The 23,900-nt window shown below is 54.7% G+C and overlaps 2 protein-coding genes across 2 annotated transcripts; both read left to right on the forward strand.

Moving 5' to 3' along the window:
- Positions 1-661: 661 nt before the first annotated feature.
- On the forward strand, positions 662-13,220 carry N7447_004813 (hybrid NRPS/PKS enzyme; the record flags this gene model as incomplete). The annotated part of the gene is made up of 7 exons (XM_057229075.1): positions 662-1,622; positions 1,669-4,765; positions 4,830-5,050; positions 5,107-7,351; positions 7,404-8,110; positions 8,163-10,100; positions 10,156-13,220. The coding sequence occupies 7 exons, from the start codon at positions 662-664 to the stop codon at positions 13,218-13,220; spliced, it is 12,234 nt and encodes a 4,077-aa protein (XP_057084165.1).
- A 983-nt stretch (positions 13,221-14,203) lies between these two features.
- Positions 14,204-21,986, forward strand: N7447_004814 (type I polyketide synthase; the record flags this gene model as incomplete). Its single annotated transcript, XM_057229076.1, has 4 exons — positions 14,204-14,431; positions 14,504-14,590; positions 14,666-21,115; positions 21,165-21,986. 4 exons carry the CDS (start codon positions 14,204-14,206, stop codon positions 21,984-21,986), a joined length of 7,587 nt encoding a protein of 2,528 aa, XP_057084166.1.
- Positions 21,987-23,900: the final 1,914 nt, after the last annotated feature.

Raw genomic sequence — 23,900 nt, forward strand, 5'->3', positions numbered from 1 at the left:
CAGATTTCTGCCAGTTTACCCATCGGGACTAACCCAAAACAGCTATGTCAATACCTGCGTGTATTTCAGGATCAGCCAAAACACGTATTACCTCAACTATATTTTTACATTATTTGCTCTTTTGTCAACATTGATACTTCTCATTTACATAATCCATTTTAAATAGAGTAGAGTGTTATATTATCGTCCGAGAATTACACTAAAAACTAGAAATATATACCAGAATCACAAGGTTATGGACTTTCAACTCCCCAAAGAGACTAGATATCACCTAGGAGGTAAGAGACCCCTAGGAGGTAAGAGACCATAAGAAAAGGTCCCTATAGACTACAGTTGTTGAGATATCAAGTTGTGCTTATTTGCATTTATTAGGGTGTTTTCACTAATCCACTCGGTGGTGAAATGCGTTATTAGCTGCGGATATGCAATCCGTAGCCCCCGAATGCCACCACCGATAGAAAATCGGCTCCGAAAGACGCACTCCGATCGCTCCTCGGTAAGGAACAGGTGAAGGAAGTCAACAAAAGAAATGCCACAGACTCTCAAACACCATGAATCTCAAGTCAAAATCTATCCAAGATAACATCGGTGGTGGTGTTGTGTCCACTATCTCTCTCTTTCATTCTGATACCTATTGCCTCATTCTGAACTGTTCCCCGAAATGGCACCCACCCAGATACCACAAGAGCCCATTGCCATCGTCGGCAGTGGATGTAGATTCCCAGGTGAAAGTAGCTCACCATCAAAGCTCTGGGAATTGCTGCAAGCTCCTCGCGATGTGCAGACCGAAATTCCTCCTACCCGATTTAATCCGCATGCTTTCTATCATCCTGACAACCTGCACCATGGTACCAGCAATGTTCGCCATTCCTACCTGCTCACCGAAGATCATCGCCACTTCGATGCCCAGTTCTTTGGTATCAAGCCCGCCGAGGCTCATTGCATCGACCCGCAGCAGCGCTTACTCATGGAGACAGTCTATGAATCTCTAGAATCAGCGGGTTTGAGATTGGAAGATCTCCGCGGCTCCGAGACAGCTGTCTATGTGGGACTGATGTGCGGCGATTATGCCGATATCGTGGTGCGGGATACAGAGTCTTTCCCCATGTATCTGTCCACTGGAACCGCCCGGAGTATCATGTCCAACCGTATTTCCTACTTCTTTGATTGGCATGGTCCCTCGATGACTATCGACACCGCGTGTTCTTCCAGTCTGGTGGCTGTTCACGAGGCGGCGCAGACCCTTCGTGCTGGCCGTTCTCGTGTGGCTGTGGCTGCTGGATCAAATTTGTGTCTTGGTCCCGAGCCTTATATCGCCGAAAGTAAGCTGCAGATGCTGTCACCCACCGGCCGCAGTCGCATGTGGGATAGCCAAGCAGATGGATACGCTCGTGGTGATGGTGTTGCAGCGGTAGTCCTCAAGACCTTGAGCGCTGCTTTGGCCGATGGCGACCACATCGAATGTTTGATCCGCGAGACGGGTGTAAACCAAGATGGACGCACCCGAGGTATCACCATGCCTAGCTCTGAGGCTCAAACTCGCCTGATTCAAGACACTTACGCCCGGGCGGGCCTCGACCCCCTGAAGCCTGAGGAGCGTTGCCAATATTTTGAAGCCCATGGTGAGCCAATCCCCACCGCCATGACTAAAACCCCTTTTGCTGACAGAAGAAGGAACTGGTACCCCGACTGGAGATCCTCTGGAGGCTGCTGCCATTCGGCAGGCTTTCTTTCCTGGCGATAACAACCAGGATCGTGGCCGTCTCCTTGTTGGCTCCATAAAAACCGTAGTCGGTCATACAGAAGGAACGGCTGGGTTGGCGGGTGTTCTCAAGGCTTCCCTGGCTTTGCGCAATGGCACAATCCCTCCCAATCTGCTGTTCAATCAACTCAACCCGAAAATCCAACCGTTCTACACGAATTTGGAGATCGCTACAGCCGCCAAACCATGGCCTTTGCTCCCAGCCGGCGTTCCTCGACGTGCCAGTGTCAACAGCTTTGGCTTTGGAGGCACTAACGCCCATGCGATCATCGAGGCGTATGAACCTGCGATCACCGATCCCTCTAAATCGACGGAGACCGATATTGCATTCACTCCATTTGTCTTCTCCGCAGCATCAGAGAGTGCTCTCCGACGCATGTTGGAGTCCTATGCCCAGTACTTGAGCAAGAACCCCACTATCCAGGCCCGCGATCTAGGCTGGACCTTACATGCTCGCCGTTCACGATTCCCCTTCTCGACCGTAATCTCAGGCACAACGACCGATCGACTCCGGTCCAACCTTGAGACACGATTGAATGGCACTGATGGCAAGCAGCCACTGACGATCGTACAGCAAGAGTCACGACCAGAGAACCCTTGTATTCTGGGCGTCTTCACCGGCCAAGGAGCGCAATGGGCAACCATGGGTCGGGCCTTATACCAGTCGCCTCAGGTGCGTGAGATCATCCAGAAGTTGGACGCCTCTCTGCAGGCATTACCTGTTGGCGACCGGCCTAGCTGGACTTTGGCCTCCGAGCTCACAGCCGACGCATCCGTATCTCGCATCAAGACAGCGGAAATCTCGCAACCCATGTGTACGGCGGTACAGGTAGCCCTGGTTCAGTTGCTGCAAAGCGCTGGTGTTGGCTTCGATGCTGTTGTTGGACACTCGTCGGGCGAAATCGCTGCCGCGTATGCTGCGGGATTCTTGTCTGCCACGGACGCGATTCGCATTGCTTACTACCGTGGATTGTGCGCGCAGCTGGCCCAGGGTGCTCGCGGCGAAAAGGGTGCAATGATGGCCGTGGGTACAGGAATGGAAGATGCAAAGGAGCTCTGCGCTGAGCCGGAGTTCCGCGGTCGCATGTCTGTCGCGGCTGTTAACTCGTCTGCGAGTGTCACTCTTTCTGGTGATGCTGACGCCATCGCGCAAGCTAAGGAGATTCTCGATGAAGAGAAGAAGTTCACCCGTGTGTTGGTGGTCGATAAAGCCTACCATTCTCACCACATGCTGGCTTGCTCAGAACGTTACCTCTCTTGTCTGGTCAAGGCACGCATCGTTGTCTCAGTGCCGACTGATACCAAATGCGTCTGGTATTCTAGCGTCCACGAGGGTCCAGTCACAGAGGCTGACTTGGCGAATCTCACGGGCCCCTACTGGAATGACAACATGGTCAACCCCGTGCTGTTTGCACAGGCTGTAGAATCAGCCCTAACTGCCCGGGGCCCATTCAACATGGCCGTGGAAGTTGGTCCGCATCCAGCTCTGCGTGGTCCGGCGCAGCAGACAATTCAGGACCTCCTTGACACTTCCTTGCCGTACATCCCCACTTTGCAACGTGGTATGAATGATGTGGAGGCAATGGCAGAGTGTCTGGGCTTGCTGTGGCAGGGACTTGCCCCCGGATCCGTGGATCTCTCTAGTTACGACGCATTTCTGTCGCAGGGGGCTGTCTGTCGTGTCATCAAAGATCTCCCTGGATACGGCTGGGATCATGACCGTGTGTTTTGGTATGAATCACGCGTGTCTCGCGCGACTCGTCAACGGACCACAGCCAGCCATCCAATTCTCGGAACCCGCTGCCCCGATGGTGTCGAACAGGAATTCCGCTGGCGCAACTTCCTCAGCCTGAAGGAACTACCCTGGCTGACGGGACATCGCATTCAAGGGCAGATCATCTTCCCTGGTGCTGGGTATATCTCAGCAGCCGTGGATGCTGCTCGCGCTATGTCCCGCAACGAGTCAATTCAGTTGGTGGAACTGCAAGAACTACTGATTCGCCAGGCCATTGTCTTTGAGGATGAAAATGCCACGGTGGAGATTCTAGTCTCCATCACCGACGTGACCCACCACTCCAAGGGAATTGTCCGTGCCCAGTTTTCTTTCTACTCCGCTGTGGGTAAGGAGTCGACGCAAATGACCTTGAACGCATCGGGCCGTCTTGTCATCACTTATGGCCCGGTCAGGAAGGATGCACTTCCAATGCAACGTCCTTCTCTCGTGGATATGGTAGATGTGCCCAGTGAGCGATTCTACAATGCATTGGATCCCTTGGGATATAGCTATACCGGGCGTTTCCGAGCTTTGAAGTCGATGCAGCGCAAGCTGGGTATTGCTACTGGTCTGGTGACGCGACAGGAGGCGGCCGATTTGGCGACTGTTACGCTGGATCCGGCGATGCTGGATGCTGCAATCCAGGCTGTGTTACTCGCAAAGAGCTTCCCCGGTGATGGTGAATTGTGGTGTTCGCAAGTCCCCAAGGTGATTCATCGCATTGCTGTCAACCCTTCCCTATGCACTCCGTCTGGCAACGGGGAAGAGTCTACCTTCCCTTTGGACGCAGTCCTCACCATGATGAAGGCGTCCGACACTCAAGGTGACGTTGATGTTTATTCTGCCGATGGACAGCACACAATGACCCGTATGGAGGGTATCCACGCGGTTCCCTTGGAAGCTGCGAATGCGGATCGGGATCGACCCTTCTTTAGCGGTGTTGTCTGGGGACCAGGAGCTCCGGATTCGCAGACAGTCAACTTCGACGCTACTGCTACGCCCGAGGAGTATGAATTGGCCTATGTTCTAGAGCGGGTGGCGACGTTTTACCTGCGAAAGATTCATCTCGCCTTCCCCATGGATCATTCTGCCCGGCATGAAGGGTCTTATGTGGGGCTGCTGAACTATGCAACTCATGTAACCCAGCAGGTGGCCAGTGGTCACCATCGATACACCCAACCCCACTGGGCCCGAGATACAGAAGCCTTTATCAAGTCTGAAAGCCAGCGGTTCGTACTTCATACATCTAGGTTTGGAGTCAAAACGCCGAACTTGCTAATGGATACATAACAGGTTTCCCAACAACGTTGACTTAGCAGTTATGCACATCATTGGCGAACATGTAGTCGATGTGATCAGCACTCGAGCCACCATCCTCGAATATCTAACTGAGGATAATCTGCTCAGTCGGTACTACGAGCAAGCCATGGGTATTGGTCATTTCAGTGACTACCTTGCTAGTGTGGTCGAGCAAATTGTTCACCGGTACCCACACATGAAAGTTCTAGAGATTGGTAGGTACTTCACTTTCGATCCTGCAACAGGTACTAATACTGTTGTATCTGTATAGGTGCTGGTACTGGTATGGCCACCAAGAAGGTGATCCAACGGGTCGGACATAGTTTCGGCAGTTATACCTTTACCGACATTACGAGTGGCTTCTTCGAGAATGCCCGTGAGATTTTCGCCAGCTATCAGGACCAAATGGTGTACAAGGTCCTGGACGTAGAAAAGGATCCTGTGGCTCAAGGGTTCGGGGAGCAGTCATACGATCTCATTATCGCCTCTTTCGTGCTTCATGCTACCAGCCACCTCGAGACGACTCTACGCAACCTCCGTCGTCTGTTAAAGCCTGGTGGCTATGTGATAATGCTTGAGGTCACCAACCTGGAGCAAAGTCGCCTTGGTTACATTTTCGGTTCCCTGCCTGGCTGGTGGCTTGGTGCCAACGATGGGCGTGTTCTGTCTCCCTGCGTACCTACGGAAGAATGGGATCGGCTGCTCAAGCTGACGGGCTTTTCTGGCGTTGATACTGCCACCTCTGACGCGGATGCCCTTCCCTATCCTGCTTCTGCGATTGTTTCACAGGCTGTCGATGAAACAGTCGACTTCCTTCGCAATCCCCTCGGTACCTCTAGCGATATTGTGAACCGTGCCACCCCCGTTGTACTTATCGGTGGTGCCTCGAGCTCCGTACGCATGGTTCGAGATCTCGTCAAAAAACACCTCGATACTTGGTTCGATCAGGTACAGGCTGTTGAGCGCTTTTCCGACTTGGTGGCAATATCGCCTGCCCTATCCAATGGGCTTCTTACGCTGAACCTGTCGGACTTGGACGAACCCGTGTTCCAGAACATAACAGCAGATTCCCTTGCTGCATTGAAGCTGCTATACGAGCGCTCGAACTACGTTCTTTGGGTTACTGAAGACGCCCATGCTGGCAACCCGCATCAGAATCAGAGTCTGGGCTTTGGTCGTTCAATGATGGTTGAGATGCCCCATGTGCAATCTCAGTTTTTGGATCTCGATCGAATTACGGAGACATCTAGTGTTGCCTCCAGAATTGTGGATGCCGCTCTGCGCTTCGTTGGGGTGAATATGCCCGATCGTGGTGGAGATGTTGCAAGTGCCGGTCTTCTGTGGTCTACTGAGCCTGAAATTGCTGTTGTCGGTGACCAGGAACTATTGCCCCGAATCAAGCTTAACCGGTCTCAAAATCTGCGATACAATGCGTCCCGTCGTGCAATTGCTGAAGATGTTGACATGGACCAGAAGTCTGTCCAGCTCGTGCGTAACGGGAACATATACGCTTTGGAGCAGGGGTCTACATCTGGATTCGGGAAACAGACACCAGGTTACACCAGGATCCGTGTCGAGGTATCCTCTTTGAGGACTCTGCGTCTTCAAAGGGGAAATGACTTGTACCTTGTCGCTGGTACCGTGCTGGCAACAGGGGAGAAGGTTATTGGCTTCGCTGATAAGAATAGCTCAATCGTGGACATTCCTCCCAGCTGGATGGTGCATCGTCCAGATACATCCCCGACTGCTCTTATCTTATCCATTCTCGCCCGCCTCGTCAGTCGCGCCATTCTCTCCTCCATTGCTCCAGGCGGAGTTTTGGTGGTCGCAGAGCCGGATGAATTGTTTGCACCCGTTTTGGAATGGCAGGCGTCCCAGCAAAAGATCCGAGTTGTCTTTGTCACGACTCGGGAAGATGCACCCGAGCGTCCAAACTGGGTTGTGCTCCATTCTCAAGTCCATGTTCGCTCCTTGCCTAAGCTTGCGCCCGCCGAACCGGTCACCATCCTGGACCTCTCGACAGGCGAGGAGCCCAGTGCGCTGGCTCTCAAGTTGCGCGCCTCGTTGCATCCAGCCTCGGCCTTTGAACGACTGACCTCCTGGTTTAGTGATCATGCCCAGCATGGCGAGATCCACATTCCTGCCGAAGCAATGTTGACTATATATAGACCTCCAATGAGCCCTCCAGCTTCCAACAAGGTCATTGCAAGCCACTCTTTCCCTGTCACGGAGGTTGCTCAGATCTCCGTAGCGCAATTTCCATTGACTGCAGTAGACTGGCAGTCGACCTCGCGCATTCCTGCCTTGATTCGACCGGTTGATCACTATCCTATGCTGAAGTCTAACAAGACATACTGGCTAGTCGGACTCACAGGATCTTTAGGATTGTCTCTCTGTGCATGGATGATCCAACAAGGAGCTCACAATGTGGTTTTGACTAGTCGAAACCCGAAGATTGACCCGATTATTCTCCAAGAACTGAGATTATCTGGTGCACGTGTGGAGATCTATGCCGGGTAAGCTGTCTCAATTCGTGAGTCCTCAAAATGGAAGCTAACGTTCTCGCAGTGACGTGACAAACCGGGACAGTCTGCGTGGTGTTTATGATCGCATCTGCCAGACTCTCCCTCCTGTAGCAGGTGTAGCCCAAGGCGCTATGGTCCTCGTAGATACGATGATCAAGGACATGGAGGTTGACGCCATGCAGAGAGTTCTGCAACCTAAGGTTGTGGGAAGTATCAACCTGGACGAACTCTTCTCGGCTGAGCGCCCTCTCGACTTCTTCATCTTTTTCTCATCCGCGACCTGTGTCACTGGAAATATTGGGCAATCGAACTACGCTGCAGCGAACATGTTCATGACCGGTTTGGCGGCCAACCGTAAACGCCGTGGGCTGGCAGGATCGGTCATGAACATCGGTGCCATCATGGGTGTCGGATATGTTACCCGGGAGACCAGCGAAGCCCTCCAGCGCAATCTGTTGAAGAGTGGCCACGTTTGGATGTCCGAGCAAGACTTCCATACGATCTTTGCCGAGGCCATCTTGGCAGGTACACCTGGCTCCGATGCAAATGTAGAGATCACCTGTGGTTTGAGAATTACCAACGCCTCAGAGGAACAGCGGCCTCTATGGTCTTTTAACCCGCGCTTCCAGCACCTAGTCGTCATGGAAGACCGGATGGAAGAGACAGATGGACAGGACAAGAAGGGAATGTCTCTCAAATTACAGCTGCGCGAAGCTCTAACGGCAGACGATATCTACGAGGCCGTTAAAGGTAAGCAAGGTATCAATGGTATCAAATCATATATGCTAACAGAGGATGCCAGAATGCTTCATTGCCAAATTGCAGATCATGCTCGGACTGGACGATGCAGCGACCAACTCGATCACTTCCAAGGCAGCTGATGACTTGGGAATTGACTCGTTGAACACCGTGGAAATTCGTTCCTGGTTCCTCAAGGAGATGAAGGTCGACATCCCTGTCCTACGTATTTTGGGCGGCGCTACCATTGGAGAGATCATCAAGTTTGCCTTGGAGAAGCTGCCGTCCGAAATGACTCCCAGTCTGGGTTTGGCTCCTGCTGCTGGCGCTGCTTCAAAGGCTGCATCTCAACCCAAGCCCAAGCCGAAGGTGGTTGTGGAGCGACGAAACGTTCCTAGTCTTCAGAAAAATATTGTCCGCCCTGCCGGGTCTCGCACGAGCTCCAGTGCGACTGGCACCTCGAAGTCGGTTTCGCCCGCACGCTCTGCGGATGCATCCTCTTCACAGACTAGCGAGGCGACCAGCCCTTCAATCCACATGGCGGAAGTGACGAAATCTCTCAAATCTCTTACTCCTCTTCCCAGGGCTGATGTGGGGGGCTCCAATATGGGCAGGGTCATCACTCCCGTCGAACAGAAACTCAGCACGGCTGCTCTCTCAGTCCGCAATGAACTACTCTCTTTCGGACAGTCCCGCTTCTGGTTTTTGAAGCTCTTCCTGGAAGACCAGACTACCTTCAACATTACCTGTCTCTTGCGGATGACAGGGCCACTATCTGTCGATTCTCTGTCTCGCGCTGTTACTGTGGTCGGACAGCGTCATGAAGCCCTTAGAACAAGCTTTACCGTTGAAGACGGACAATCTCCTATGCAAACAATTCTTCCCGAGTCAACGCTCAAGTTGGAGCGCCAGGAGTACCGGACCATGGCCGATGTCAATGCAGCGACGAAGAAGTTGACCCAGCATGTGTACGAACTCGAATCAGGAAAGCTCATGCGAGTCATTTTGCTCTCCTCCACGTCTGACAGCTCTGTCCACTATGTTCTCATTGGTTACCATCACATCAACATGGACGGAGTCAGCCTGGAAGTCTTCCTTGCCGACCTCGAAAAGGCCTATCGGGGTCAAGCCCTCAGTTCAGACCTTCTGCAGTACCCTGACTATGCCGCCAAGCAACGCCAGGAACGCAACCAAGGGGCATGGCAAGAGGATCTGACCTTCTGGAAAAATGAGATGACGGGCAGTAATTTGGAGTTTCCGCTTCTGCCTCTGGCCGCTGTTGCCATTCGCAAACCTCTAACTCGGTACAATCATCACCGCGTCGAGCAACGTTTGGATGCTAGGATTGGTGCTCAGGTCCGACAGCTGTGTCGGTCTATCAGGACGACTCCTTCGCACTTCTACCTCGCTACATTCACTGCTCTGCTCGCCCGCCTCGCTCAGACCCGTGAGGTCTGGGTGGGCATGGCGGACGCAAACCGCATCCAGGCCGAAACTGCTGACAGTATCGGCAACTATCTGAACCTTCTAGCTCTTCGCATGCAATACGATCCCGAGCAATCATTCGCAGCGAGTGTGCAGGCGGCACGCAAGAAGTTTTACGGGGCACTCGCGCATTCGCGCGTTCCCTTCGATGTTGTACTCTCTGAACTGCAAGTGCCTCGGTCCTCCACTCACAGTCCGCTATTCCAGGTCTTCATGGACTACCGTCAGGATGTACGAGAAAAACGCATGTTCGGGGACTGCCAGTTTGAGGGTGTCGAATATGAGATGGGTCGGACCGCATATGACATTGCTCTCGATGTGGTGGATACCGCAGACGATGGACCGCTGATCATCATGGGCCTGCAAGAGTCGCTCTACAGCGCTGATGCCGCCCAGACGCTGCTTAATAGCTTCCTGGCTATGGTTTGTGCATTTGCCGAGGACTCGAAGCAACCTGGAGGTCAGGTCTCTTTGTTCGGCGCGTTGGATCTTGAAAAGGCCCTAGCTTTAGGCAATGGTAAGTGTCCCGTTATATGGAATAAGCGCACAGTTCATTAATTTCCTTGTCTCAGGTCCTGTTGTCCCGTCTCAGTGGCCAGCGACGCTTTCCCACCGCATTGATGACATGGCGAAGCAATATCCTCAGAAGCTGGCATTGAATGACGGTGATAAGTTGCGACTTACGTTCCAAGAGATGAGCCAGCGAGTTGACTCGATCGCGTCTGCTTTGCTGAGTGCCAATTTCAGCCACCAACAGCGCGTGGCCGTCTTCCAACACCCATCCAGTGACTGGATTTGTTCAATGCTGGCTATTCTCCGGGTTGGTGCGACATATGTTCCTCTTGACTTGCGTCTGGAGCTGGCTCGACTGCGTTCTATTGTCCAGGACTGCGAGCCGACTGTCGTCCTAGTCGATAGTCACACCCAATCCCAGGTATTGGATCTCATGCTTACTCGCCCTGCACTGACCATTAATATTGGAGACCTGCCACGCATCGCTCCCTTCCCAGTCACGAACCGTGCTGCAGCCGAAGACGAGGCAGTTATTCTATACACCAGTGGCTCGACAGGAACTCCCAAGGGCATTCCACTGACCCATGAAAACCTTCGGGTCAATATTGAAGGCAACGAGGCCGAGTTCCAATTTGGCCCGGATGATTCTCTTTTGCAGCAGATTGCCTTCAGCTTTGACTTTTCCGTCTGGCAGACATTCATGGCACTAGCCAACGGTGCCTCTCTTTTCATCGCTCCTGTCACCCACCGCGGAGACCCAGTCGCTCTCATGGATCTTGTAGTTCGCGAGGGTATCACCATCACTGGCGCAACTCCTTCTGAGTATCGCAGCTGGTTCCAACATGGCGATCTGGCCCGCCTCAAGATATCGCAGTGGAAAACCGCTGTGAGTGCAGGAGAGGCCATGACTACCAACATGATTCGTGATTTCCAAGAACTTAACAAACCTGATTTGAGACTTGTGAATGGATACGGGCCCACCGAAGCCAGCATGTCGTCGAACAAGCTTGTTGTGCCTTATCTTACCAACAAGGATCATCCTGAAGAGTGGATGGAGAAGGGATCTGTAGTAGCAGGCTACACGGCTCCTAATTATTCCATCTACATTGTTGATGAAGCCATGAGCCTGCTTCCAGTTGGCCTTCCAGGTCAGATCCTGATCGGTGGCCCAGGTATTGCATCTGGTTACCTCAACAACAAAGAGCTCTCCCGCGCCAGATTCATCGATGATAAGCACGCCAGTCCTGAGCAGCGAGCCTGCGGGTGGCGATGGGCGCACCTGACCGGCGACCGAGGACGTATTGGTGCTGATGGACGCCTGCGCATCGAAGGCCGCATCGAGGGTGATACTCAGGTCAAGCTGCGCGGTTACCGAATTGACCTGCAGGACGTTGAAGCCGCCATCTTGAAAGCGTCACCTAGTGCTTTCAAGGACCTGGTCGTCTCGCTCCATCAGGCGACCCAAGCTCTCGTTGCACATGTTGTGTTCAGCCAAGATTACCCAGAACGCAAACGCTCGCAGGCGCTCGAGATTAAGTCTCTGGAGCTCCCGCGGTACATGTGGCCTGCTCGAATTGTTCCAATTGATCAGATGCCCGTCACAGTTCATGGAAAGCTCGACCGCAAGGTACTAAAGACCATGGACCTCCCTGCCATTGAGCCAATCAAGCAGACTTCGACTGCCCATCTCAACGAGACACAGGCTCAATTAGTCAATCTATGGGAGGAAGTCATCTCAAAGGACATTTTGGCTGCCCACCATATTGTTGCCGAGTCTGACTTTTTCGCCGTTGGCGGTACCTCGATGCTTCTGGTTGACCTACAGCGACAGATCAAGAGCCAGTTCAAGAAGGAGATAGCACTTGCAGAGTTGTTCTCAGCGAACACTATCCAGAAGATGGCTCTTCTTATCCAGCCGCAAGAAGAGATTGCTACTCCCACTGCCGTGGACGTCGCTTTGCCCTTCTCTCCATCTCTTTTAGCCCCAACTACGATTGACTGGAGTGAGGAAGTTCAACTCCCCTGTGCCCTTCGCGAGCAGATCAGCAGCGGCACTACAGTGTCTGTGCCCGTGAAGAGCTCCGGTCTACGCATCGTTCTAACCGGTGCCACGGGCTTCATCGGCCGGGCTCTCCTACAACAGCTTACTTCTAACCCCGCCATCAGCACAATCCACTGTATCGCCGTGCGCAACACGTCCACCATTCCTGCTCACGACAAGATCCTTGTTCACGCCGGCGACTTGGCTCATGCCTCCCTAGGTCTCGCTCCGGGTGAAGCGCAAGCCATCTTCCGTGAAGCCGACGCCGTTATTCACAACGGGGCGGACGTCAGCTTCATGAAGTCGTACCACTCGCTGCGACGCACCAACGTCGAATCGACCATCACCTTAATCCAGAACTCCCTCTCTCGCCAGATTCCCTTCCACTACATCTCGTCCAGTGGGATCGCCAACCTGGCCGGCACCACAACCTTCGCCGAAGTGTCGGCGGCCAGTTTCACGCCACCGGCTGACGCAAGCCAGGGCTATCTTGCTACCAAATGGGCGTCTGAGAGGCTTCTAGAGGAGGCGCACCGCGAATGCGGTCTGCCCGTCTACATCCACCGGCCCTCCAGCGTGACAGGGAGTAACGCTCCTCCCTTGGATCTAATGGACAACCTCATGGCCTACGCGCGTCGTCTCAAGGCGGTACCCATGCCTGAGCGCTCGTCCTGGAAGGGGTACCTGGATTTCGTCCCCGTGGAGCAGGTCGCCCGTGACGTCGCGGGAGACGTGTTTTCCGCTGCTGGAACGGTCCCGTCAGCGCGGGTGAGCAAGGTGCACTATATCCATCACCTTGGCCGCCAGGTCTCTTTGACTGGAGTTCAGACATATCTCGAGCGGGAGACCGGGGCCGTGTACCGTGCGTTGAAGATGGACGAGTGGTTGGAGGAAGCTGCACAGGTGGGAATGGATACGTTGCTACGCGCGTATCTGGAGAGTATGGATAAGGAGGATGTCAAGGTCGTGTTTCCCCGATTGGTGGCCAGCAAGAGGCACGCATCGACTGCGGGTGTGGTGAAGGGAGTGAAGACTGGGGAATCATGGTTGGAAAAGGGCAAGACCTTGTTGTTTTCTTGGTGATTTGTTTATTCTCGAATACTCTTTGCACCTTGTTTGGTTGAAAGAATGTAATCCTTGTCTATATCCTATCATTGCAAATCAAAGCCCGAGTCAAACCATCTACACAACGCCTGGTAAATACCTCTGTCGTAGTAGAATCCGTAGTCTGTATATAACCTATCTCGCATACAATAGACCTCACCCCACCATCTACGCTCTCTCGAGTCGGTGATCTCGTGCCGCTAGGCTGTAATACCATGACATTGGCAGGCATAAGCGTCAGGGCCGACCTCCGAATGGTCTCCGATTTCCGTCGGGGCTTCAGTCCCCGGTTCGAGTGCAGCAAACAGTACCTGGCTGGCCCTCAATCCCTCGCACTGCGCAATGAGCTCGTTGTTACGCATCTATGCTATGATGATTCCATCCAAAATAGAAGATCTGCGAGAGAGCTCCATAATCAATAATCCGAGTGTCAGGAACTACAGGCTACAGCGACGTGCATTTCGGAAAAGGAACCGATCACCGGGCCCTTTACGCCAGTAGAATGCAACTGCAGTCCACAACGAAACCCGCATGGGTTGTTAGATCCACTCGATCCACTTGAGTAGGATGCACATGGCGAGGTTAGATATTTCTCAATTCTCCCTCGTCGGTAGGAAGGTTAAGGCTGAGAGGCCCCTCCTCCGACGCCGACCCGAAAGCATTCGGCGGGTTGTCCGAACGAAAATCGGACATCACCGGACCCTGCATTGTCAGATATCAAACTCCTCACTGTTAATTCGTGCTGTATATACTTGGCTACCATGGGAGTGGCCGTCCTTTTAACAGATTCAGCCAGCTCATTTCACCAGAAAGCAGGAATCATAAACCAGGCTCACCTACCTGCTTGACACACAAAAGACGACAAGATACAACGGCCTACCTTCCACTCCAACTCAGCTCTATACCCCAAGCTTGCTCATCTTTCTCACCTATTATCAATTTGACCACAATCTCTCTGCATAATGATCACCGCAATGACTCCAAGCGACACGGACGCCTCTGAGCTCGGCGACCTGGGCGTCATGCCCATCGCCATCATCGGCATGGCCTGCCGGTTCCCCGGCGATGCGTCCAGCCCGGAGAAGCTCTGGGACCTCTGCGCCAAGGGAAAGAGCGCCTGGTCACCGATTCCAGACAGTCGGTTCCACGCGGAGAGCTGGTATCATCCCGATAAGGGACATCTTGGAACGGTATGTTCACAGATTCTGCTTCTGAAGAGGCTTCTTGGGGAAATGTCTGTCTGACTGAAGAATATTCGATAGTCATATGTAAAAGGCGCACATTTCCTCACAGAGGATATCTCTCGGTTCGATGCCGCTTTCTTCAACTTCACGGCAGAATCGGCCAGTGTAGGTTTTCCCATTATCTTCAGTTGCCGGAGGAGAAAAAATGGTAGAAGAGGGCCCAGACTGACGTGATTCCAGACAATGGACCCCGAAGTGCGCATGCAACTAGAGACCGTCTACGAAGCCCTAGAGAGCGCCGGGCTGCCGCTGGACCAAGTGGCGGGGTCGCGCACGGGTGTGTACGCGGGCACCTGCTTCCGAGACAACCACGACAGTCTGATGCGTGACCCGGATACGCTAGCGCGGTTCTTCCTGACAGGAAACGGGGCGGCGATGATCGCCAACCGGGTCTCGCACTTCTTCGATCTGCGCGGCCCTAGCCTGATGGTCGACACGGGTTGTTCGACGACGCTGACCCTGCTACACCTGGCGTGTCAGAGCGTGCGTGCGGGCGAGTCGGAGATGGCTATCGTAGGTGGGTCGAACGTCCTGCTCAACCCGGACATGTTCATCGCCGGTTCGAATCTGAGTTTGTTGTCGGAGGCCGGCCGGTGTTTTGCGTTTGATTCGCGCGCCGCCGGGTATGGGCGCGGCGACGGCATCGCCAGCATCGTCATCAAGCCCCTGGCGGCGGCGCTGCGCGACGGGGACCCCATCCGCGCAGTCATCCGCAACTCAGCGGCGAACCAGGACGGGAAGACGTCCACGCTCACCTCACCAAGCCAGAACGCGCAGGAGGAGCTGATGCGCGAGTGCTACGACATGGCGGGGCTCGATCCACGGGACACGAGCTATGTCGAAGCCCATGGCACGGGGACGCAGGCGGGCGACACGGTCGAAGCCCATGCCATCGGGAACGTCTTCGGCACGGGGCGGAGTAGCGACTGCCCGCTGGTGATCGGCTCGGTGAAGACGAATATCGGCCACACGGAGGCGGCCAGCGGACTGGCCGGTGTGATCAAGGTTGTCGTGGCGATGGAGAAGCAGGCGATCCCCCCGCATCTGAACTTCAAGTCTCCGAATGAGAAGATCTCGCTGGAGGCGTTGAACCTGAAGATCCCCCTTAGTCTGCAGGAATGGCCGTCCCTACCGATGCAGCGGGCGTCAATCAACAATTTCGGGTATGGCGGTGCGAATGCCCACGTTATCGTGGAAAGCACGGAGAGCATGTTGCTGCCGATAACTCCATCTTCCTCGGAGATGGGCAATACCCCTAACCCGAAGAAGCGCTCTCGCGTGTTCGTGCTCAGTGCCAAGGATCCCACCGCAGCCCGCAGCATGGGGGAGAACCTGTGCGACTACGTCGCCACCAACCTAGAGAACAGCAGTGAGAACCAGGAACAGATCCTCGACCAGCTAGCCTTTACCCTCGGACAGCGACGCACCCGCTTCCCCTGGACCATGGCTTGGAGTGGCTCGTCGCTCGCCGATGTACATGCCACGCTCGACTCTGCCCGGTCGTCGGCTCAACGCAGCACACGTGCACCACGCGTGGGCATGGCCTTCACCGGTCAGGGCGCGCAGTGGTTTGGCATGGGTCGCGAGCTATTCGGTGCTTATCCGGTGTTCCGTGACACGATGTATGAAATCGATGCCTGCCTGAAGAAGATGGGCGCCACCTGGTCCGCGGTCGAGGAGCTGCACCGGGACGCCAAGGAGAGCCGCATTAATCAGGTCACATTCAGTCTTCCACTGAGTGTGGCGATCCAACTGGCGCTGGTGGACTTGTTGCGTTCCTGGGGGATCCGTCCCGCAGGAGTGACCGGTCACTCCAGTGGCGAGGTTGGTGCAGCCTATGCCGCCGGTGCCATCACCCTGGCGGGCGCGATGGCAATTGTCTACACCCGTGGCGATCTAACGAGCCAATTCCAGAAGCTCCTGGATCGCCGAGGCGGTATGGTCGCCGTGGGTCTAGGACGCGAGGAGGCCGAAAAGGCGCTGGCGGAGGTTCAGTCTGGCACGGCGGTCATCGCCTGTGTCAACAGCCCGTCCAGTGTGACGATCTCCGGCGACGAGTGCGCCGTGGAGGAAGTTGAGGCCCTGCTCACGGCCCGCGGGGTCTTTGCGCGCCGTCTCCGGGTCGAGGCAGCCTATCATTCGCACCACATGTTGCCGCTGGCTGAGGCCTATCGGGTACTGCTATCGCGCTTCCTCGAGCCGAATCCCGAGTTTGACCCCACGGTTGTCTACTCATCCCCGACCACGGGTGACCGGATGACGTCCGCGGCGGATATTGCTCATCCTGATCACTGGGTGCGCAACATGATACAGCCAGTCGAGTTCCTGAGCTCCCTGCGCAACCTGTGCAGTGATACTGCTCCAGCCGGCAGCAGCACCAGCACCGCGGTCGACATGCTCGTGGAAGTCGGGCCCCACGGCGCTCTCGCCGGACCCATCCGGCAGACGTTAGCGCTGCCGGAGCTGAAAGACGCGGGGATCACATACGCCTCGTGTCTCTCGCGCGGCCAGGGCGCGGTCCAGACCATGCATCAGCTCGTCTGCACTCTCCTGCAGGTCGGCTACCCTGTTGACCTCGAGGCCGTGAATTTCCCCTACGGCCGCAGCGACGTGCCGGTCCTGAATAACCTGCCCCCCTACCCCTGGAACCACGAGGCATCGTACTGGGCCGAGCCCCGTCGCAATCAAGAACTGCGCGGCCGAACCGTCGCTCCCCACGATCTCCTCGGCGTCCCGGCCGCAGGCTCGACCCCGACCACGCCAACTTGGAGACACGTGGTGCGTCCCCGCGACATCCCATGGGTGCGCGACCACATCGTGCAGGGGGCGATCGTCTACCCGGGAGCGGGATACGTCAGCATGGTCGTCGAGGCGCTGCGACAGCTGCAGACGCCCGACCAGCCCAGCCAGGGCTACCAACTGCAGGAGATCCAGATCCGCAACCCGTTGATCCTGGAAGACACGGCGGAAGGAGTCGAGGTGCAGTTGTCGCTGCGTCTTTGTGGCGATCGCATCCGCCAGGCTCAGGGGTGGTATGAGTTCCTGATCCAGTCCGTCAACCAGACGGGTGATTCTTGGACCTTACACTGCGAGGGTCTCTGCTGCTGCACGCCGTCTCTCGCCCAGGGCACGGGCTGGGCAGGCCCGCCTACGCCGATTAGTGCGCCATCCTCCGCCGTGACGGCCAGTGTGTGGCGCACCCTCAACCCCGTGGATACGTACAAGACGCTGCACGAGGTCGGCGTGTGCCACGGCCCGATCTTCCAGAACCTGGTGTCCGCGCAATCCGCGCCCGGGCACTCTCAGTCCGTGTTCCAGGTCGCCGACTCCGCCGCCACCATGCCCCAGGGATACCAGCAATCTCACATCATTCATCCCACCACGTTGGACACGGTGTTCCAAGCCGTCTACCACAACCTTCCAGCCGGGGGTACGCAGCAGCGCACCGCCATGATCCCGACGTTCATCCAGAACCTGTGCATCTCGGCAAACCTGATTGCTTCCCCCGGTCACCAGTTCCGCGCTGATTCGACTCTGGTAAAGGTCAGCGGACAAGGGTTCGAGTCTTCGGTCCGTGTCATCAACAATGCAGGCGCCGACGGGTCGGAAGAGCCAGCAGCACCGGTACTCACTCTAGACGGACTCTTCTGTCAGTCTCTGGGTTCTAGTGCCGCCGTGTTGACGCCCGACGACAAACTCTGCTATACTTCTGTGTGGGCGCCGGATTTCGATTTCCTGCAGCCTGGGCACCTTCCTAGAAAGGCCGAGATGGCCCAGCAGCCCAGTCTCTCCCAGCTGCAAGCCGCTGCTGTGGTATTCATTGCCGATGCCTTGCAGGGGTTCGAGAACCAGCAGATGGTGGCACCGGAGCACCGGAGGTACTGGGATTGGATGAAGGGCGTGGCAGATCAGGCCCGCCCAACGCTGGATATCCCCGGGGTGACGGTCCAGTACATGACTGCGTTGACGCAGGACCTGAAGCAGGGCGTCGACGGGAGACTGCTATGTCGATTTGGGGAGCGCCTCCCTGAGATTGTGTCGGGACTGGTCCCGGCCAAGGAAATCCTGCGGAGCTTCTTGGCGGAGAACCAGGCTGAATGGTCCTCCGTCCCGGAGTATCTCGAGCTGTTTCTGACTTCACTGATGGAGCTCCACGGTCATAAGCGTCCTCGGGCTACGGTACTCGAGATAGGCACGGGCAATGTGGCTAGTACGCGGATGTTTGCGAAGGCGTTGACGCGCCACGATACGCAGCTTTTCGCGCGCTATGAGGTGACTGCACCCAGCGCAGAGCTGGTGCAAGATGCGAGCAAGGCACTCCAGGACGACACACGGGCTGAGTGCAAGGTTCTGGATTTGGATACGCCGGCTGGAGACCAGGGATTTACTCGTGGAAGCTACGATCTACTGATTCTGTCTGTATCAGCCTTGTTGGCTGCAGAGGATTTGATCCAGACCCTTAGCTCGCTGCATGCTCTCCTTGCTCCGGGTGGTAAATGTATCCTATGGGGCCCCAGCCTGGGTGATAGTGCTCTGCAGACTATTGTTCGACTCCTTCCAGGGTGGAGTGGTGTCATTGATGCCACTCCCACGTGGCAGAGGCTTCTGGGGCAGGCGGGTTTCGAGCCGAGCAACTTCCAGCTCAAGGAAAGCCTGAATAGCAGCGGCTACCAAGGAGAGGTGGTTATGGTGACGGCCAAAGCAGATACGACAACTGATTCTCCAGCCGAGGTTGTCCTGTATTCTGCTACGAGCCCTCCGGAAGACTGGCAGCAGACACTCCAGCACTCACTTCCTGCTGATGTTGTATCTAGGATTTCCGTGGTCTCGTCGCTCGCGGACGTCGATTCTGAGGACAAGGTGTGTTTGATCCTAGATGAGTTTGTTCAGCCGATCCTCGAAAATCCTTCTGTGGAGCAATTCCACCACCTGCAACATGTGCTCAGCAGCTGTCGGGCTACCATGTGGGTGTCACGCGGTGCTCAGGGCAATGCTGAAGATCCTCGGGGCAGTCTGCACCAGGGTCTTCTGCGCACCTTGCGCTGCGAGAATACTCTCCGTCAGTATGTCTCGGTGGATTTGGACCCGAATACGCCCGTCTGGTCTCCTTCGTCGGCGACCAAGATCGGGCAGATCCTCCGCAACACGCTTACTACATCCTCCTTCCATCTCCCTGAGACCGAGTATACGGTCCGCGATTCGGTGGTTCAGATTTCACGAGTCTACGGCGACGAGCAGGAAGCCCAGCTGGTAGGTACCACGAAACCTCAGGCCCCGGAACTGCGACCCTGGTCTACTCCTGGGCAGAACATCCGGCTTGGAGTGGCCACCCCGGGACTGCTAAACAGTCTTGTCTTCACGGAGGACCCGACGATTGAAGAGACGCTCCCGGAGGATTGGGTGGAGATCGAGCCACGGGCATTTGGGCTCAACTTCCGCGACATCATGGTGGCGCTGGGTCAGCTCGATGAGACGCGGATGGGTTTCGAATGCAGTGGAGTGATAACACGCGCCGGACCGTCCGCCCAAGCGGCGGGCTTCACCCCGGGACAGGGAGTGTATGCGTTCATCATTGGCTACTTCTCGACCAAGGTGCGCATCCCTTTCACTAGTGTGGCCCCGATTCCCGCGGGCATGGACTTCGCCACGGCCGCCTCCATCCCGCTAGTCTTCATCACGGCGTACCATGCACTAGTCGACCTGGCACATCTCAAGCGCGATGAAACAGTGCTCATCCACTCGGGCACGGGCGGTGTCGGGCAGGCGGCCATCATGCTGGCACAGTCGATCGGGGCGGACATCTTCGTCACGGTTGGCTCGAAGGATAAACGCGACTTCCTGATGCAACAGTATGGGATCCCCTCATCACGGATCTTCAGTAGCCGCAATCCATCCTTTGCTCGTCATATCATGTCGGCGACGGACAGCAAGGGAGTGGATGTGGTCCTTAACTCCCTAGCAGGACCACTCTTGCGTGAGACGTGGCGCTGCATTGGAATGTTCGGTCGATTCATCGAGATCGGCAAGCGAGACATTGAGCAGAATAGTATGGTGGAGATGGGGCCATTTGTGCGGAGTACGCTCTTCGCATCGCTGGATCTGATCACACTCAGGGAGCAGCGAGACAAGGAGGTCCGACGCATCTTTGGGGCTGTCAATGAGTTGCTGGCCAAAGGAGAGATCCGACCAGTGGGCCCGATCACCCGATTTGGGATGGGAGAAGTTGAGAAGGCATTCCGTACGATGCAGACAGGGAAACATATGGGGAAGATTGTTTTGGAGCCTCGCCTGGGTGATCAAGTTAAGGTTCTCACCGCCGGGCCCCGACCCGCAGAACTGTCCCCAGATGAGACCTACCTCCTCGTAGGCGGTGTGGGCGGCATTGGTAAATCCCTCTGTCAATTGCTCGTCGATCGCGGCGCGAAGAATCTCCTCGTCTTGTCGCGCAATGCAGCTCGCATCACCCCAGACACCCAACAATGGCTGGACGGCGTGCAAGCCACCGGTGCGAGAGTTGTGCTGGAGAGCTGCGATGTGACCAAACGTGCCCAGCTTCAAGCTGTATTCGAGAAGTATAGTTCCGAGTTGCCGCCTATCCGCGGCGTCATCCAAGCCGCTATGGTGCTCAAGGTATGTCTTCGTCCTCTATTCTCTACTATGACTATACTAACAACTACAGGACGGGGTCTTTGAATCTATGACCCACGAGGACTATCTCGCGGCCCTCAACCCCAAGGTCCAGGGAACTTTTAACCTGCACACTCTGCTCCCCACCGACCTTCGCTTCTTTATCCTTCTGTCCTCCATTAGCGGATTTGGTGGCAACGCCGGCCAAGCCAACTATGCTGCCGGAGGCAGTTACCAGGATGCGCTGGCCCGCCATCGCGCCAGCCTGGGTCTCCCCGCCGTCTCCATCGACCTGGGTATGGTCTCCTCGGTGGGTGTGGTCGCCGGCACGCAACATGTCGCCGACCACCTCGAGAAGCTCGGCCTGCGGGCCATCTCTGAGCACGAGGTGTGGGCGTTGATCGAGTCCGCCATCCGCCACCCCATCCGCACCCCGGAAACCTGCCACGTCGTCACGGGCCTCCCCGGCGGATTTGTCCGGTCAGACTCCGCCGTCTGCTGGAACCGAGATGCCCGGTTCGCCGTTCTCGAGCAGAAGGATTCCTCTGCCTCGGGCCTGGCGTCTACCTCTAATCCCGGAGCCGGCCTGAAAGAGCAGCTGTCGGCTGCCACCACTACCGCGGAAGCCACGACCGTCATTCAGAGCGCCTTGATCACGAAGCTGGCCGAGATGTTCAGTCACAGCCAGGAGGAGATCGATCCCTCCTTGCCCCTGGCGCAGTTTGGTGTCGATTCCTTGGTCGCCGTCGAGTTGCGCAATTGGTCGGTTGCGACGGTGCAGGCCGATTGCTCCATCTTCGATGTCATGCATGCGGCCTCGGTCACGGGACTTGCAGCCAAGATGGCTGAGAAGAGTCGATTTGTGAAGCTGTAGGTTGGAGAAGATTGATTGATGTATATACCGTTCTTTGCATTTGTAGCGCATAATGGACTTTTTGACTGGTCTTGATTTGGGTCTCGTAGAGCCTTTAGCGTTGTGCTATAAGTTAAATAAGGCGTTCCCGCATATCCCGGTTAGGGCTATATCTCGACTTGCCACTATACGTATTCTCTTCTATTCTATATTCTATGACATTACCTAGCACGTCCACCGAGTCTGACGGTGAGTAGTCTGACGGTGCGTGCGATCCCGCATCCATCTTCTTACCCAAACATCCTCCCTTCACTCCCAGATAGACTAGGCTGAGGTCATGCTTCCTAGGCTGGTTTCCCCAGAGCGACCCGCTCAGCCGAATCGGGCGGATCGGGGTCCAGATCGATGGTGAGATTGGTGAAGCCCCGATGGCGCCGCGGCCCACTTGCTGTTCAGTCCAATCATACCAAATCTTGGCGTAACTCATACTACACTAAAACGCACCATATATCTATACATGTCCCTGATAATATGATATATCTTATATTTACTCACTTTCTAACACTACTCTTATACGAATTCTAAGCTATATTATATTTTTCAAATAGTAGAAGTAAGTAATTCCAAATTTAGATGTAGTTTTTCGAATCTATAATGTATGTGTATACTATACAATTGTACGTCTATAAGGTATATATATATGTAGATGTCATGTATCTGCTCAATGGCGAGGGAAGAACGGCTCTTTTCCAGTTTCATACGCACCATCTTTCCGCTCCCTCTTCGGGAAAGCGACGCTGTAAATCATACTGTAAAAGCCCGCTATTAAGCTTTCAAGCTCGTGAGCCTCTGGAACCATACTATTGAGCCCGTTAGTCAACTTTTAATGTGGGAGGGGCAAGCATTTGTAAGTCTCACTCGACTGAAGAACACGAGACTTAAAATGTCCCTACGTCTAGGAAGAAGAGATGAACATAGGTAAGTAAAATTTTAGTTGGGGTGAGGGGGCTTAAGTACGGATATGGCCCCTCTCAGGGTCTTGAGGACTTCTGTGGTTATAAAACATCTCGGGATTGGTGTATCCATATGGCCTGACCTTCGGCCTCATAAGTGATGCGCTGGAGTGCTAGCCACCTGTCCTGAATTATATGTTGCCACTTGTTTGTTTCAATAACTGCTAACAATATTTCATTTCTATGGCCATTGCTGCGTTTCTCTCCTTATTGGAGATGCTCTTTGGGGCGAGAAAAACAGTATGTCTATCATAGTGAATCAGTTCGCCGAGTATTGTAATGTTGAGAGCTCCGAACTTTACATACGACGCAGAGAGTTCTATCGTCGTATATATGGTATTTTCAGACGCGTGCAATCGCTCTGTTAATAGTCGCATTTTATATCCTAAAAGAAACCAAGACGATCTCAGTCCGGTTCGTGCATAGTATCGCTGGCCGAGTGTTCAGTCCATTCTCTGAAAGTGCCCTGGAATCCAACACCTACATCTCCGTTACTCCAGATTGCTAACCGAAGATAATGTTAGACTCCATGACTGAGCCTGCTAGGTTCCGATCTAATGCTGATGATAGTCTCCCTAAAGCAATATCAGCGAAAGACAATCGATAGCATAGTCCTGTTGTTAAAGCCTCGGTTGTACTTTTAGTGGCTTTCAGGTTCTCCATAAGGGTACAGATACTCCGCTACAAGCTTTTGCGTGGGCAGGGGGGCTGGTAATGTTGATCGGTTCGACTATCGTGAGCGAAAGAAAATCTGGAGTACGGTCAGTTGATGTAGAATAACGAGTGAATATGGCCTGAACTCACTGTAATATATTTAAAAGCAGTCTTTTTGTGTTTAGTTAACTTGGATGTAGAGGATGATAAAGACCATTGTTTTCGGAGCACTAGATATATATATATATATATGCTTAGAATTCCTAAA

The sequence above is a fragment of the Penicillium robsamsonii genome (assembly GCF_028829455.1).
Source record: "Penicillium robsamsonii strain IBT 29466 chromosome Unknown utg000003l_segment0_segment0, whole genome shotgun sequence".
Classification (NCBI taxonomy): Eukaryota; Fungi; Ascomycota; class Eurotiomycetes; order Eurotiales; family Aspergillaceae; genus Penicillium; species Penicillium robsamsonii.